The sequence below is a fragment of the Strongylocentrotus purpuratus genome, unplaced genomic scaffold (assembly GCF_000002235.5).
Source record: "Strongylocentrotus purpuratus isolate Spur 01 unplaced genomic scaffold, Spur_5.0 spur5_scaffold_7, whole genome shotgun sequence".
Classification (NCBI taxonomy): domain Eukaryota; kingdom Metazoa; phylum Echinodermata; class Echinoidea; order Camarodonta; family Strongylocentrotidae; genus Strongylocentrotus; species Strongylocentrotus purpuratus.
Window position 1 is genome coordinate 37,271,539 of NW_022145613.1, and position 15,469 is coordinate 37,287,007.

The window sequence follows — 15,469 nt, forward strand, 5'->3', positions numbered from 1 at the left end:
TGACATATCTAACGTATGCGTTAAAAGCACTTGACCTCTACGGGGATGTAGGCCATAGGCATATAGGTTTTACTCTGTGATTGCGGCGGTACATGTACCTTGGTGTCTTGAGGGGGAAAAGAAGATCGAGAGGGCATAGTTGGACATCCATACGATTAAATAATATTCTGTGATGATAGCTAGGGTTGATATTCAGTATTCAGTACCAAACTGCGTTGTGGCGATTTTGGGAAGGAGTCAGTGAGCGGCCTCATTATACGTTTAAAATGTGTATCTTGAGTTTAAGAGTAATTAGTGCTCTTAATTATGTTTTGTTAAAGTTCATCATGCGATTATTATTACTGAATATGATTATGTCATTACGAAATGTATAGCATAGTTACTAAGAAAATGTTCATGTTTAAAAGTTGCTTCGAAATTATTACAGAGCAAATCTTTTACCTCATTTTGTCATTTGTCATTTTGTCTGAACTGGTTCCAATATTTGTCTTACATTTCCATAATATGTATTCATTTTGTCGAGTTAATACAGTGTTTAAATACTACAATTAAGTGATGTTTGGGGAAGAGCACTTTAATTAACATTGGTGGTAAATACCTGAAAGTTTATTATTTTCTCCTTTTTTTAATTAAAGAGATTGCATGAAATAATTGCCGGATCAGCAAAGACATGAGTGTGGGGAAGGGGGTGGAGGTGATAAAACGGCGTTTGGAGTTTGAGTGGTGGAGAAACTTTCCGCGCAAGATGACAATGAATTTGAGCGTTTGTTGGGTACGTTAAGAAAGAAAGGGCCCGGACATCCTCATATTCCTGCAGTGGAATGTCCGAATAGTCTCATATTAGGCAGGAGGTATACCTAAATGTAAATTATGTATTTTTCTCCAGAAAACGATGTCCAAAATTTGGAGGAAAATTAGGATACTGAAACCTCCTTGCAAAAGGCGCTTTACCCCACTCGCCAAAAAGTGCACGTAAGTCTATGCACTTTAACGGTAAACTGTCAGTGTCATTCACAGGCACATGTTTTTGGAATGATCTACCCCTATCAATACGGGAGAAAACATTAGTGTCCTGCTTTCGTAGAACTCTAATATCACACATGTTAATATAATAATTGTTTTGAACTTTGAACCAAGGTTCTTGTCTTTTTGTGAATATAATGTGTTATAATTCTGTATCTTTTTTTTTAGTGTAAAATACCAAAGTTTTGTATTTAATCACAGAACATATTTTAGCCTAGGTGTAGAATAGCTTGTTGCTTAAGTATGTATTCACTAGTTGTTCATATATCTATTACTTTTGTGTGTAAGTGGTACCAGACACAATTAGCATTTAATGCTATTTTCTGGTTTGGTTCAACTTTTTCGTGTTTCTTCTCCAGTATTATTGACTGTAAGTTGCTTACATTTTTCTTTGTATCTGTTATTATTATTTTTGATTTGTTTTCTTTCTAGCATTTCCGTGAAGATACAAGCCTATATTTATAAGAAGTTATCTATTGATTAAATCACTATTGATTAAATCACTAGTGTTTTCTGAAGCTGAGGGCTCATAAGTTGATTCTGACGCAGATAAGGCATAGATAATAATTGAAAGTCTTGAAAGTACATCTCAAATTGTAAACAGTAACCCCTATTCAGCGACAGTTACAGTTACAGGTACAGTTTAGAGATAGATTGCTATATAGGTTACACTTACAGTTTAGATTGACGTAGTACAGTTTAGTTTCGGATACTCGTTGTAAGATTTGTTGTTATTATACTCATCATGTTCATACTCAGCTCTTTTCCGTATCTGTATGCAACATAATTATGGACCTCTGCCTTGTGCAGCTGAGTCTGAAATAAAGTTCTGAATTGAATTGAATTGAATTAATGAAACGTAGAGTCCTACTCTCCATTCATACGAGAGACGTGTTAGACAAGACAGTTACAGTCCGAAAGTGTAGACTATCAAGAAAGAGAATAAATTTGGGAGCGGCCTGGTCTGATGCGCTCTCGTACCGTACGGAGTCTGATGTGGGATGCGCGGGAGTGCAAAATAAGTAGGCGATATACTTTCACAAGGCAATACATTCAAAAATTTCATCCAGCGTAAGTTAACCTGAAGATAAGCGCCATATCTCGGAGAAACACTTTCCAGTGTTTAAACAGTCAGATATTCAGGTAAGTTTTTCTCGTCATTTTCTTCCATATAATCGTATATACCTTGTGTCACTTCGTTAGTGAATAGTGTTAGTGAATGTGTGAGATTTTATCGTGCATTGAGACTGTTCCGCTCTATCATATGCGAGATACGATGGTACAGCTAGGATTGGCTGATAGTGATATAGCTGATACCCTTGGCGTAACATTGTTATGAGGACGTGTGTATATATATTCATTTTGGATTATAAATCTCGTTTCACACGAGGCGTTATTTTAATTACGTTGTTGCCTGTGCTAATAGAGCCACTACATGTAGTACATGCACCAGTTATTTCAAATACTGTCTACCAGTTGTTTAGGTTGTAATACAACTTATGGTTGTATTCACCCTCTTTACGATATCACTCTGATGCACATGCTGCGTCAAAGACCGCGCTAGTCCAGTGACGCAGTACTACGTCAGACGAATTAGCGCCTCGTGTGCAACGAGCTTAAGATGCAGACAGGCCTACATAATTATGGTTATAGCCAGTCAAAGTAACTGTTCATCTCGCCATACCCTCTGTTTGCTTTAAACTTACGATTTGATATTTAATTTATTTTTTAAAGTCTTCTAGACTATTATGATGGTTGTTGATTACATGAAGCTATATCTATGGGGAAAAACACGATCCATGCAATTTTATGACGTTTGTTGGACCCGATTGCTGATATGTTGTTGAAGGGAGAGAGGGGAGGGGAGGGGAGGGGGGCGTGCCCTTAATCATCATCTTACACCTTGTCCTTGGCTTTGATAGAAAGTTGACACATGATTCATGGTGAGCTAAAAGCGTGTAGATTTCTGGCGATATCCTTTAAAATATGTAAAATAATGGGTGAAATTAAGCACTGTGTTATTCATCTGAACAATCAAAAATATAGTATGGTCGTTCTTCATACTATAGCACAGGTATTAATTAATCTTTCCTAACTTTCATTTATTATGCATTGAATTTTACGTTCTCCATTTGAGTTTAGGCATGATGAGAACAAGTTACATCGATGCACATTTTTGCTGGCGAGGGTCTCAAGTCTTCTGCCTGAATATCTCTATCCAGATTCTTAATAATTGAAGCAAGCAAAAACTTTGAAATACGTCATATAAATATACTTAAACAAGATATTAGATATGAAATTACAAATGAACAAACTGGTTGTCCAAATATGAGGCTACCGTTGCCCAAATATGATTTGTTTACCTTGTGGGCAAAATAAATAGTACATTTTGTGTGCGTAGACAGTAATGTGAGAAATGTTCTTCTTCGTGAAACCAGATCCGTGTGTCTCTGGTACTTGGTACTTGGTTGATTGGTGCTCCAAAATACTCGTCTGAGTTTCAACTGGAAGTGCGGATAGGGTGTATCAATTTGTAGATGAGAGTTTATTGACGACGTTGAGGGTTGAAAGTCCTGTTGTTTACCATCCCGTCTGTAAAATAACAGATGCGATTACCATTATCATCTGTGTTCTGCATCATTACAATTATCAACAGTGGGCCGATACATAAGGGTTTGTGTAATGATGCTAGTAATTTCATGCATGCAGTACTCTGCAGAATGTCCCATACCCCTCTACACAAGAAGAGTCACATCTCCAGCGTGTATATACTAGCCACACCTAAAAGTAATCTGAATACCCGACTGTTCATAATCCCCGGCCCCTATAATATGTGCCATTTCTCGGCTGGACACATCTACCCAACTTTCAATTTATGTCTGCGAATTCATCTCAATTTCACGTTGCCATGGAAAAGGCAAATTCCTCCCAAAGTCACGATCGTTTGCTGTGAGAGGGTAGTTACTAACCTGGATGACCCCTGCGCTGCCCTCGGAGTGTCAATGCACAATTATTATGTGTAGAGACTCCTCAGTTCTGACTGACACGAAGTATTCGTGCTTTGCTAGTCTCTCCATTCAGCATCTATTTGTCATCATAACATCATAATTTTTTCTTAGTTTCCGTCATCTACAAGATGGTAACTCTTCTTGATTTACTAGTTTCTCTGATATATATAGTAATGAAAGCAGGAGGACATGCTGAAATTGTGATAGAGAGTCCAATACTAAGTCACCATCGTTAAGCTATTAAGATTTTATTGTCCTACGCATCATTCATAACTTTTTGCGTATTTCAAAAGAAGATTTATTAGTCAGATTTCAGATTTATTTTATTCATAATTCCATTAAAAATAAACATCGCGTGTGTATGAATTCTATTCATGATCGCCGTTTTTAGAAATAAATGCTGTTTATTCTTTCACAACAAAAACTGTGTGTGTGTGTGTGGGGGGGGGGGGGTAACATCATGTATCTAATCCCCAATATGTTCATGTTGTTTCTTCTCTGGTCGGTTAGGATGCTGTCTCATCTCTTTCCTGCTTCCCTCCCTTTTCCTTATCCTCTTGTTTTTGCTTCTTCTTCCTCCCTTTAAAGGGACTTGGTAACATTGTTCAGATGATAGAAAATGGTGCTAAGGTAGTGACTTCATTGCTAGATGTACAATTAAAGATAATCTGAAATTTTTAGTGAAAACAGACTTTTATTAATCATTAAAATTGGGGAAAATTGATCTGATCGATTCCTAAATTTTCCCAACTATATGATTAAATACAATTTTAGGTGAATGTAAATTTCACAAAGCAATAAATTGGCTCTATATACTATTCCAACCATTAAAGTGTTGAAACATTATTTCAAAGCCTGTTTTATGTCTTATTTTCATGGAAAAACGGTTGGGTTAATTTATGTTAGAGGGAGTTACACATTGCGCCTTCAAAGAAAACCAGAAAATATCTTTGTGGTTCGAGAATTTTTTCAGGATTTTTTTTTGCATGTTAGTGGGTTAGTACAGTAGAAGGAATATAATAAATAACATTTCATACATTATTGGGCAGTTTTTATCATCAACCTTAGTCAAGGTTACCGGTTCGATGTAAGGCTTGTCGATTTATTCCTTTCGTTCGTCTTTTCGGTTCTCTCTCTCTCTCTCTCTCCAAAGATTTGTTTGTAAACGTTTTTAACCTGTTCTTTATCAATGCTCCTCTCTTTCTTTCCTCATTCTACTATACGACTCCAAGGGGGGGGGGGGTGGAAGTGGTATTTATCAATATTTTTAATTTTATTTATTTATTTATTTATTTTATTTTTTTATTTTTTTTTTTGGGGGGGGGGTTTCAGCCAAATCCCCTTCCCCAAGAAATGTCTTGTGCAAAAAAAAAACAAGGTGCTATAGGGTTATCAACTTTTATACAAATACTTAGCGTCATCAATTTCCTGATAATTTATTATCTAGAGCCCGGGTGGCTTTTCATGTCATGGCTTAACTTTTAGTAGTAGAACACATTCGGAAAACATCTTTCTACGAATGATATATTTTTTAGAGATTGGATTCTAAATATTCCATGTATTAGATCATTCTATCGCGAGTCGACACATTTTTTTCTCCATATGTTCAAGAAAGTAAGTCTCCATTTCGTATCTCATCAAGCCCATGTTGGTATTTGTACTTGCCATTTGTGTTTTCTTTTATGGGAAGAAATGCGCCACAATTATGTTACGGTCATTGCAAAATAAATTATTCTTGCTTTCAAGATTCTCATTCCGTAAGATGCCTGCTCTTCCCAAACGATATGCCCTGCGGTTGCATCCAGGCCTGGTTGCATCTTCCTTGCATACGCTCTTATATATGCAGTAAACAAATTGTCCGAGTATACCCATGACTCAATAGCCATGACTCAACCTACCATCACCAAATAGCGGCGAGCGCCCGATGGATATGTAATTTGCGTTAACATCTGAGCATCTCCGTGTGGTGTATTACATGAAGGGACGGATTCACAAAGAAGTCCCTAATAAGAAGAAACAAGCCATCACATTTTAGGTACAAATTGATTGTAAATTTTTTATCAAGAACAAATGGCTAGCACATTTAAAGGTCCATTTGGACTCTAACATGTAAACAGGGCTCAAGACATAATGAGGGGCCTAGGGGATACTTTTTTGGGCTGTGTTTACAGTATGCACTGTTGGATTTGGAATGGATGACACAGTCCGGTTGGTATAATGGTATAATTAACATGATAAATCAAATCAGTAAGCTGATGTCTTATTGCCAAATGCGCCTCATCTATTCCTCATCTCCGTTCTACCCCTCCACTTTCTTAATATGCTTTCCCTCAGTGAGTTTTCATGAATAATTTACCACTGCATGTTTTCTTGATTAGTTTTGCTCGTCTGAGGTCAGGCTTCTATCAAGGCATACATACACTCAAACCAATTTTAGGGATGCACAGAGCTTTTCGTTATTATCAGTGGCGGATCGAGAGGGTAGGCATGGGGCATTTTTACACGGGGCAAATCTAACCAGGCAATCTGCAGCTGGTATATCTCAAGTACTCATGGATTTTAAACAGAACCCCCCCCCCTCTCTTTATCTGTGCCCGACCGACGCGTGATAAAGACCTTATAATTTAACCCTCAAATATGTCAACCATTCTTATTCTATGTTTTTGTTTAATACATGATTGCTTTGATTATCATCTTTTCAAACACAGTACGTATTCATGTGCATTAATATGACGTCGATAATTTTTTTTTCTTCCCAATACAGCCCATGAGTAGAAAAGGGTAATTAAATTACATGTTTTATTAAATTCAAAATCAATATAAATTAGATAAACATGACGTAGAAGAGTTTCATCGTAAGCATGAAGTTTGTTGTGCTACGCCCCATATTTTAATTGAAATATGTCTATAAAAGATAAGCGCCATGAGCACCGAAAGGTGGACCTGTGCGCTATACAAGTAGCCACTATTATTATTATTATTATAAAAGGTGACTTGCTTAAACTAAGGGGTCGAACGGTGGGTTTTCTAGCTACACTGTTTACAATAGTAACTTCTGATGATATAAAGAACACTATATGTAAAGTTAATGATGCCATGTCATGCCTGATGGTAGTTAATGGACAGAAAGAATCGAGAGTGAAACGCGAGCCAATGTTTCTTATACAAAAAGGATAGATTTAGTATCATTGATAAAAGAGTATGTTTACTTCGATTTCGATTTCGAATTATAATATATAGTCACGATAGTGTGAAGAGGGATGTCTTATTTTCTGGATCTGCCCCCCCCCCCCTGTCTGAGAAGCCTTGATCCCCCACCATGCTGCCCACTGACTATAGATGTAAAAGTCACGTTGTGTAATGTATGAGTGGTATCATTCCCCAAGGACAATGTACAGCCATGGCAAATGTTGCCTGGCACCCTGATATCTTAAGATGAAAGATATATTTCGTCAATTATTTGACAGTAGTCAAATAACCTAATGTCAATGCAATTTAGAAAACAAACAGATCCTGCTCATATTTCTTGCCGCTTAAAATGTTAATTAAACCCTGATATTATAAGAAAAAGATATATTTCATCAATTATTTGACAGTAGTCAAATAACCCAATGTCAAAGCAATTTAGAAATCAAACCCTGCTTATATATCCTGCCACCTAATATATGAATTACAAATTTGAAATCTACAACTATCGTTTTACATTATCTATGGCTGCACAATATGGTCGAACGAGAATTTTGATTGATCGTGCCTGTTTACAGTCAGGTGTACTTGTAGCTGCAGGAAGCTTGGGGTACATGTACGTGCCTCTAATCGAATGGCGAAACGAGAAAAAGAAAGAAAAATACGGGGGAGGTTGAGAAATGGAAGGAAGAAGGAGAAGGTACCGCATAAAGTAAGTCCCATCTAATAAAATATTGGTGGCCTTGTTACTAACAATTCCCATTGAATCCACCTAGTAATATTAGCGTCTGGTGACCCCCTCCACCTCCCCCTTCGGCGATGCGAGTGCCCCATTAAGTGAATCCACGCTACGCCATAGCCTCGCTGTATGGTATTTAATCAATCTCTGTCTATCTCTTTTCTCTCTCTCTCTCTCTCTCTCTCTCTCTCTCTCTCTCTCTCTCTCTCTCTCTCTCTCTCTCTCTATTACAGTTGGAGTATACTTGATCATCAGCTAAAATGGATCCAAGTCAACAGCAAGCCATCATACAGCAGCCCGTAACTACAGTACAGGTATAGTTCAGTGGGTTACCACAACACACCAAATCTGAGAGCGAATGAATTTTGAAAGAAATATGAATACGCTTTCAAATGTAATTTAAAAATGTATACCTTTTCCATGATTGTGGCCCCGAATTGTCATTTGTATATAGCGTTATTGAATTTGCAGAGTGCTGTTGGCTTTGCAGGCGAAGAAAATGGCCGATGGATTGCAAAATCCTTTCGACGTTGTACGGATTAAACAGCGACTTATTGCCGATTTAGCCCTTTTTCCTTCCAGAGGAATTAAAAAATACGATGAAATTGGGATTTTAATACCCGTTAGAAACTTTCAAGATCTCAGACGGATAGAATATCATCTATTTATTTCACTTCCATTGCAATTTTTTTCGACATTGAACCGTAGTCGAATCGTTGGGTGTTGTGTAGTGTACAGTACTTCTCAGTATCACGCACCTTATACTGAAAGATGCATACCCATTCCCCTCTCAGGATATAGTGTGTACATGCTCTGCCCCACTATTCCCGCAGGAGCAAAGTCATCATCAAAATACACATTGAAAATTTAGAGTGTATTTATAATTAACCTGCAAACCATGTTTGAGCATTAAAGATTTCAGTTTAGCTTCCTTTTTTCCCCTCCAATATTGGCTTTCTGTTCATTATTGCGATTTAGTCTCACGAGTGCAAAACGAAATTTGCTATTCTTCGCTTTTGTAGTACCAATAAGCTCTGGAAGAGTTAATTCTGAAATATAACAGATTTATTTTTATTTGATGTCGTTTATATTATATTTTTGGTATGATCAGATGACAACTATAAGCAATCCGTTGATGCCGCGTGGAGGACCTCGTGAATGGAACTCAGGAATTTTCGAATGCTTCAATGATATTCCTATCTGTAAGTTTGCAAATATTGAAGAAGAAAAAAAATTAATGTTATTTGGTTTATTTAGTTCTTGGTTGGTTATCTTCGATAACTTTTTATCTCTTGCAGTATTCATCAATTGATAATGAGATCATTACATAATAAATCCTGGCTACAATCTCCCCCCCCCCCCCTCCCCCCATTTTAGGCAAATGCAATTATTTCAGCTTGGTGTATTTAATTTATTTTGTTAGTCCAAGGTTGGTCTCGCAGTTGCTGCGGTATATCAAAAATGTGGCCGATATTTATATTTGCAATAGTTTGAGAATTTTCCTTATGATTATCATGATCGTGCTACGTAGCATTGTCTAAGAAATGTTGTTATAATCGGTTTCCTCCTGGCAGATTATTTAGCCATTTTCGTGTAAATCGTTTAAGAATGTTAATCTTGGTTCATAATCACAGTAGCTCTAATATCCAGTCACTATGATTTTGTCATGGGGAAGGTGAGAGCTTGGAATTATTGAACAAACAGCTGGAAATCGGTCTTTAATCCCAATAAATCCTGAATGATATTTCGGATGTCCTGAACCACGCCCCCATGTCCGACAACATTGTTGTTCTTAATAGATTTTAGACTCGTGAGATTTTGGGTGTTGAATGTTAGGATGTGTAAATTGGCTGCTTTAATATAACACGAGCGCAAATCTTTTATATTATTCAGATATAATGAGGAAATCAATTCTTACGTCCTCTCAAACTTATTCCCTTTCCCTTTTCTTTGCCCGCATCCATCCCCCTCTAACCAGCCCCTCCCCTTCTTGGTTTGCGCGCACACACACACTCTCTCTATCTTTCTCTCTCTATCTCTCTCTCTTTCCTACATCTCTCTCTTTCCTACACTCTACCGCTCCCTCGGTCTCTCCCCTCTCTTTCTTTCTCCTCTCTCTCTCTCTCTCTTTCTCCCTCCCTCGGTCTCTCTCTCTCGCTCTCCATGTCTTTCTGTCTCTTTCTCTATCCCTCTCTCTCTCTTTCTCTCTCTCTCACTATCTCTGTCTCTGTCTGTGGGTGTGTGTGTGTGTGTGTCTCTCTCTCTCTCTCTCTCTCTCTCTCTCTCTCTCTCTCTCTCTCTCTCTCCTCTCCCCCCCCCCTCTCTCTTTCTCTCTCCCTCTGCCCCCCTCTTTCTAGCTATCTCTGTCCCTGTCTCTCAATGTCTCTTTCTCTCTCCCTCTGCCCCCCCCCTCTCTCTCTCCCTCACTCTCATCAATCAATCCGTTACTAATGACTAACATGATTATGTTTCTCTGTCTACGCAGGTCTGTGTGGTCTGTTCCTTGGAACCTGCTACCAATGCTGTGTGTCTACGGAGATGGGTGAACACTGCTGCGTTCCCATTTGCACACCTGGAGCTCTGGGAGTGATGAGGGCGCAAATCAGAGGACGTCACAATATTAGGGTAATTTCTTCTTCCTGACATAGCACCAATCTCTTTTTTGCGCATTGCCTACTTGACACACAGCTATTATAAATTTTTTCTTTCTTTTGTAGTACTTGAAGGTTGCTCGAGGAATGTTAGGAATTCAACCAGCGCTATATGTCATCTACCCATATGTGACTGCATTAGCCACTGTGATAAAAAAAATTCTTCCTCAATAATTTTCAAAATGAATATTGCAAATATCATGAACATCGCCTTGAAGTTTGATTTTTTCACAAACTTCATATGTATGCGCCAACAAAATGACGCCTTGTGTGAAACACACTTTCAAAATTGACACGATCTGCAACTCTACTTTGTCATAATTTCCCCAAGAACAACCACCCCCCCCCCCCCACCCACCGAGAACAATTACCCTCCAGAAAATTACCCCCAGAACAATTACCCCCAGAGGACAATCACGTTCTACCCCTGAAAATTACACCCTAGGACAATTACCCCAGCCCCCTTGTTCATTAAAGGGGATGTCTACCCTGATAATAAGTTGATTTAATGGAAGCATTTTTTTTCTGGGGGTATTTGTCCTCGCGGGGAGAAGGGGGGGGGGATGCGGGAGGATGTTTGTCAAAGGGGGTCATTTTCATAGGAGGTATGTGTTCTAGGGGGTAATTTTTCGGGGGGATAACTTTCCGGGGGTAATTGTCCTTGGGGGGATATAATTCTGCTGGTAAATGGCCAACGTTGGTGATTGCCCAGGGGGTTATTGTTCTAGAACCGTTAATTGACACCTACTCTGATTCACCATCTATTCTACATCAGACAACGCTAAGATTGATCCGCGAATATTGACCACGGTGTAAACTACTCAAGTCATCTTCTTACGAGAATGGGAATCGCGACCTCTACGTCTCACTTCACGAAGACCATTCACTTTCACCTCACGATAACTGTGGCTGGAATACCAAGCCGTTTAATACATGTTTCTTTTTTTTTGCAAAAGATATCAGAAAATGCTACACCGTCATCTTTTAATAATCTGTTAAATCCTTTTCTCACGTCAAATTAAACAAAATCTAAATGATCAATCATACAAAGATGCTTATTGTTTAATAGTTCTGAAGTCATCAATGATCAGTATACAAAAAATAATCAAAGACTTATTCTTATAAAAATAAACAATGTAAATAACAACGGCAAGGTTTGCTCCCCTTTTTAAAGCGTTTGCCTAATGAGAGGAAAACAATTATATTTTTCACATACGTTTTCCCAAAATCACTATCACTAGATTTGATAATGTTGTAATAGATCTCGTCTATAACCTGTCTATACCATCGAACATCGATGAATACGAAACTCCAAGGCCCGAATTCACAAAGGAGGTTTGTCGACAAACCTTGGGTTTCGTACGTCATAATTATGACGCGTTTCTATAAACCTGGTTTGTAAAAACGCGTCGAAACGCGTCGTATGACGCACGAAAACCAAGGTTTTTCGACAAACCTCCTTTGTGAATTCGGACCCAATCGTTTGCCATTCATTCTTGATTGTGATCAATTATTGTTTCCACAAAAGTATGAAAGGGTATTTTTTTTTTAATTCCATGCTTTCCTATAATGAATAAAGTTGTTTTTCTTGTTATCGATGTTATCTTTGTGTACTAATAGGGAAGGACCTTCATTTTAACATGTACATAATCCCCTGTTTTTGCCATTAAAAATGAAAATGATATTTCGCATAAACTTAGACCAACGTTCATCTCTCTCTCTCTCTCATCCATACAGGGCACACTGATGAACGACTGCTGCATGACCACCTTCTGTGGACCGTGCACACTGTGTCAGCTGAGTCGTGAGGTGCAGGATATCAAATCAGGCAAGGCTCAGGTGTGAAACCAGGGCCAATCCCAGCCAACCAACTTACCAGCATTTCACAGGCGGTGCTATGAGCCATCTTTCACAAGAATCTTCACAACTTATACATTGATATATCAACAAAAGAGACGATGATTTTGTATTCAAGTCAATCATTTCTTTCACTGTACAAAGTTCTTTATTATTCATTGAAATTGTCATTATTATTTTTTTAAAGAACAATTTGAACAAGCCATTTATGCCTCGTATTAAAAAGTTAAAACTCTGAAAAACAGTTACAGCAATGAAGTAGCATGTTTTTTTTTATTAATTTGATTGCCTTTTAACAACAACTACAGAAACTCAGTTCTCTTTTGGAGAAGCAAAACAATCGAGCAAAACCTCAGGCATTTTTAATTCAGGGCAGGAGGGAGTGAAATCAGAGAGCCCATCTCGAAAACCTAAGGCCCGAATTCACAAAGGAGGTTTGTCGACAAACCGAGGTTTATGTACGTCATATGACGCGTTTTGACGCGTTTTTTACAAACCTGGTTTGTAAATAACAAAAGGAGGTTTTTCGAAACAAAAGGAGGTTTGTCGACAAACCTCCTTTGTGAATTCGGCCCTTATTGTTTGATCTTTTGGAGCTTCGAAAATAGTTGAAAGTAATTTCCTTAGTAAAGTGCATGGAAAGAAAATAACCACAGAAATTGTTAAGTAGTATATCTAAACTTATATTCATATACAATGTATTTAATAGTTAAGCGTACTTTGTTTCGTTCGTCTACGTCGTTGTGACTGCCGTTGTAGTATCTGTAAAATATAAAATACATTCATTGTGTAATCATATAGTAGCAAGAACGAATAAAGGTCATTTTACGAGTAATTCATTCAGTTTTTTTCTGATAAACATATATATTTTATACTTCATGAGACATTTGGAACGACATAGGAACACAATTCGCCTAAATAACCTCATTATATTATCATATTTATATGATATATTTCGCAGCCCATCGGTTGAGAAGCGCTGTTGTAGATCGATTTGTGTCTAAAATGTGAGAATATTGTGATTCAATCTATACCTTCATACCTAATAGAATTTCATCAAGTATTTAGCCAATCCATAAGCATGTTATCATTATACAACTATTTAATAATTTGGGCTAGGAAACTGTACATCTTAATGGTAGACTGAGATATGGACACGAATTAAAAAACAATTCATCTAATCTGTATCATACTCTATCTTAAAATATTCCTTGAATTTATTGCCTTATCTTGCTCGAAGCTCTGTTTATACAGTTTCATGAAGTTTTATATTTTCAACATTGTTTTTGTATATTTGTTTATGACGTAGGAGTGTGGGGAATTGAGAAAAAATCTCCTGGCTGAATTTTATCTCCTGGCTGAATTTTAAACTTGTTCAACATAAATCAAACACAGAGAGAAATTGATCTTCAATCTTACATGTACACTCTTAAAACTGAAATGTTGAATCACCATTTAAAAGGGCCGAGGAGTGACAACTCTTTCAAAATGGTAGATTAACACTTTGAACATGCTGGATCCAACACTATAAAGGTTGGATCCAGCATGTTCAAAGTGTTAATCTACCATTTTGAAAGAGTTGTCACTCCTCGGCCCTTTTAAATGGTGATTCAACATTTCAGTTTTAAGAGTGTATTTTATTGATGCCTTACTGGTGATGATGTCGACCAGACAGAAACAAGGCGACTGATGCGATGAAAAGTGTGTGGTCTCCCACAGGTCGTTCTTTTCCCAGCCTCTTCACTTCTCTCTTCATTCAATTTTGGAGCCTTAATAGCAACAGCATTCCCCCAATACTAGTATGTATTATTATTTGTTCATTTAATGCATTTATTCATCGTTTTGCCACTATTAAAAACGTGAGAAGTTGTAACGAATGGGACTATTGTAATCAGAATTCATTCGATAATTCGTCGCTGTTTTCACGAAGTGACGGTAGTGAAAAAAAATTGCATTCACTTTGCGTTACTATTTTCCACACTACCGTCACTTCGTGAAAATAGGGACGAATTTGTTACATTTTTTTAATCACTTTTTTTGATGGTAGTTAATAACTGTAACATGGGAAATCATTGATCATGTTGATGCTGAACGAGAACATGAAAGATAAGAGAGCTAATTAAGAATAAAATGAAGAGTACAGGTCTGCATTAACTTGAAACACTATTCAAATCCTACAGGACGGTTTCAGCTTCACAATGTTCATCATTAGAATAATCCTGTTCGAATAATAGGGCTCATCTACCCGCGAGTCCTATCTTTTCACGATTCTTTCAAATAAACATTTTATCCAATAATCACCGATGTACTTTAGAAATAGTACTAATATATGCGAAAAGCATGCCCGTATTTACTTGACCTAATACTAATAACATCATTCGAAGGTACACGTAGGTGTGACTAGGTGTGTGCATACTTCAGATTGATTACACTACAAGTACTATACTATATTGTAAACAAAAATAATCGAGCTGACTAATTTATACACTATCATGATTTATTCTTTTGAGTGATTTTTTTTTTACATTTCAAATAAACATTTAGATATTACAATTAAATTTGCTGTTTTGTTGTTTCTTATATATGTTTATGAGTTATATATTTGTTTAACTGTCATTAAAGCTGTATTCGGAAACGATGTTTATTAAAGCGTTTCTAGAAGAAGTAAGACTTAAGAACGGGTTCGGAGGAAGGATTGTAAGCCCGGTTAGCTCAGTCGGTAGAGCATCTGACTTTTAATCAGAGGGTCGCGGGTTCAAGTCCCTCATCGGGCGAGAGTATACTTTTAGCGCATGGAGACTTTGGTGGTAAGCGCTTTATAAGCAAAGTTTTTATTATTTATTATTATTATTATTATTATTAGAGGGCTATAGGAGTAAATGAGATGATGTTGAAGGGAATTGTGAAAGTGTGAAGAATATTCTCCTTCTTCTTTTTATTGAAGTAACTGTTGAGTGCAGAACAATAATACAGGAATAAATTAGAGACATCCTGGAGACATTTTT

The 15,469-nt window shown here is 37.3% G+C and overlaps 1 protein-coding gene and 1 non-coding gene across 2 annotated transcripts; both read left to right on the forward strand.

Annotated features, from left to right (window-relative positions):
- Window positions 1-2,007: 2,007 nt before the first annotated feature.
- LOC100893619 (cornifelin) lies at window positions 2,008-12,926 on the forward strand. The gene is made up of 5 exons (XM_003724455.3): window positions 2,008-2,166; window positions 8,190-8,270; window positions 9,068-9,158; window positions 10,442-10,581; window positions 12,345-12,926. The coding sequence occupies exons 2-5, from the start codon at window positions 8,217-8,219 to the stop codon at window positions 12,450-12,452; spliced, it is 393 nt and encodes a 130-aa protein (XP_003724503.1). The 5' UTR covers window positions 2,008-2,166; window positions 8,190-8,216; the 3' UTR covers window positions 12,453-12,926.
- A 2,239-nt stretch (window positions 12,927-15,165) lies between these two features.
- TRNAK-UUU lies at window positions 15,166-15,238 on the forward strand. Its single transcript has one exon. It is a non-coding gene; the product is annotated as a tRNA-Lys (tRNA).
- Window positions 15,239-15,469: the final 231 nt, after the last annotated feature.

Bases quoted from the DNA above. Each gene is read 5' to 3' on its own strand.
- LOC100893619 (XM_003724455.3), top strand. From the start codon at position 8,217: ATGGATCCAAGTCAACAGCAAGCCATCATACAGCAGCCCGTAACTACA. The intron at 8,271-9,067 runs GTATAGTTCAGT...TGGTATGATCAG, and splicing joins AGCCCGTAACTACAGTACAG to ATGACAACTATAAGCAATCC. The intron at 9,159-10,441 runs GTAAGTTTGCAA...CTGTCTACGCAG, and splicing joins CTTCAATGATATTCCTATCT to GTCTGTGTGGTCTGTTCCTT.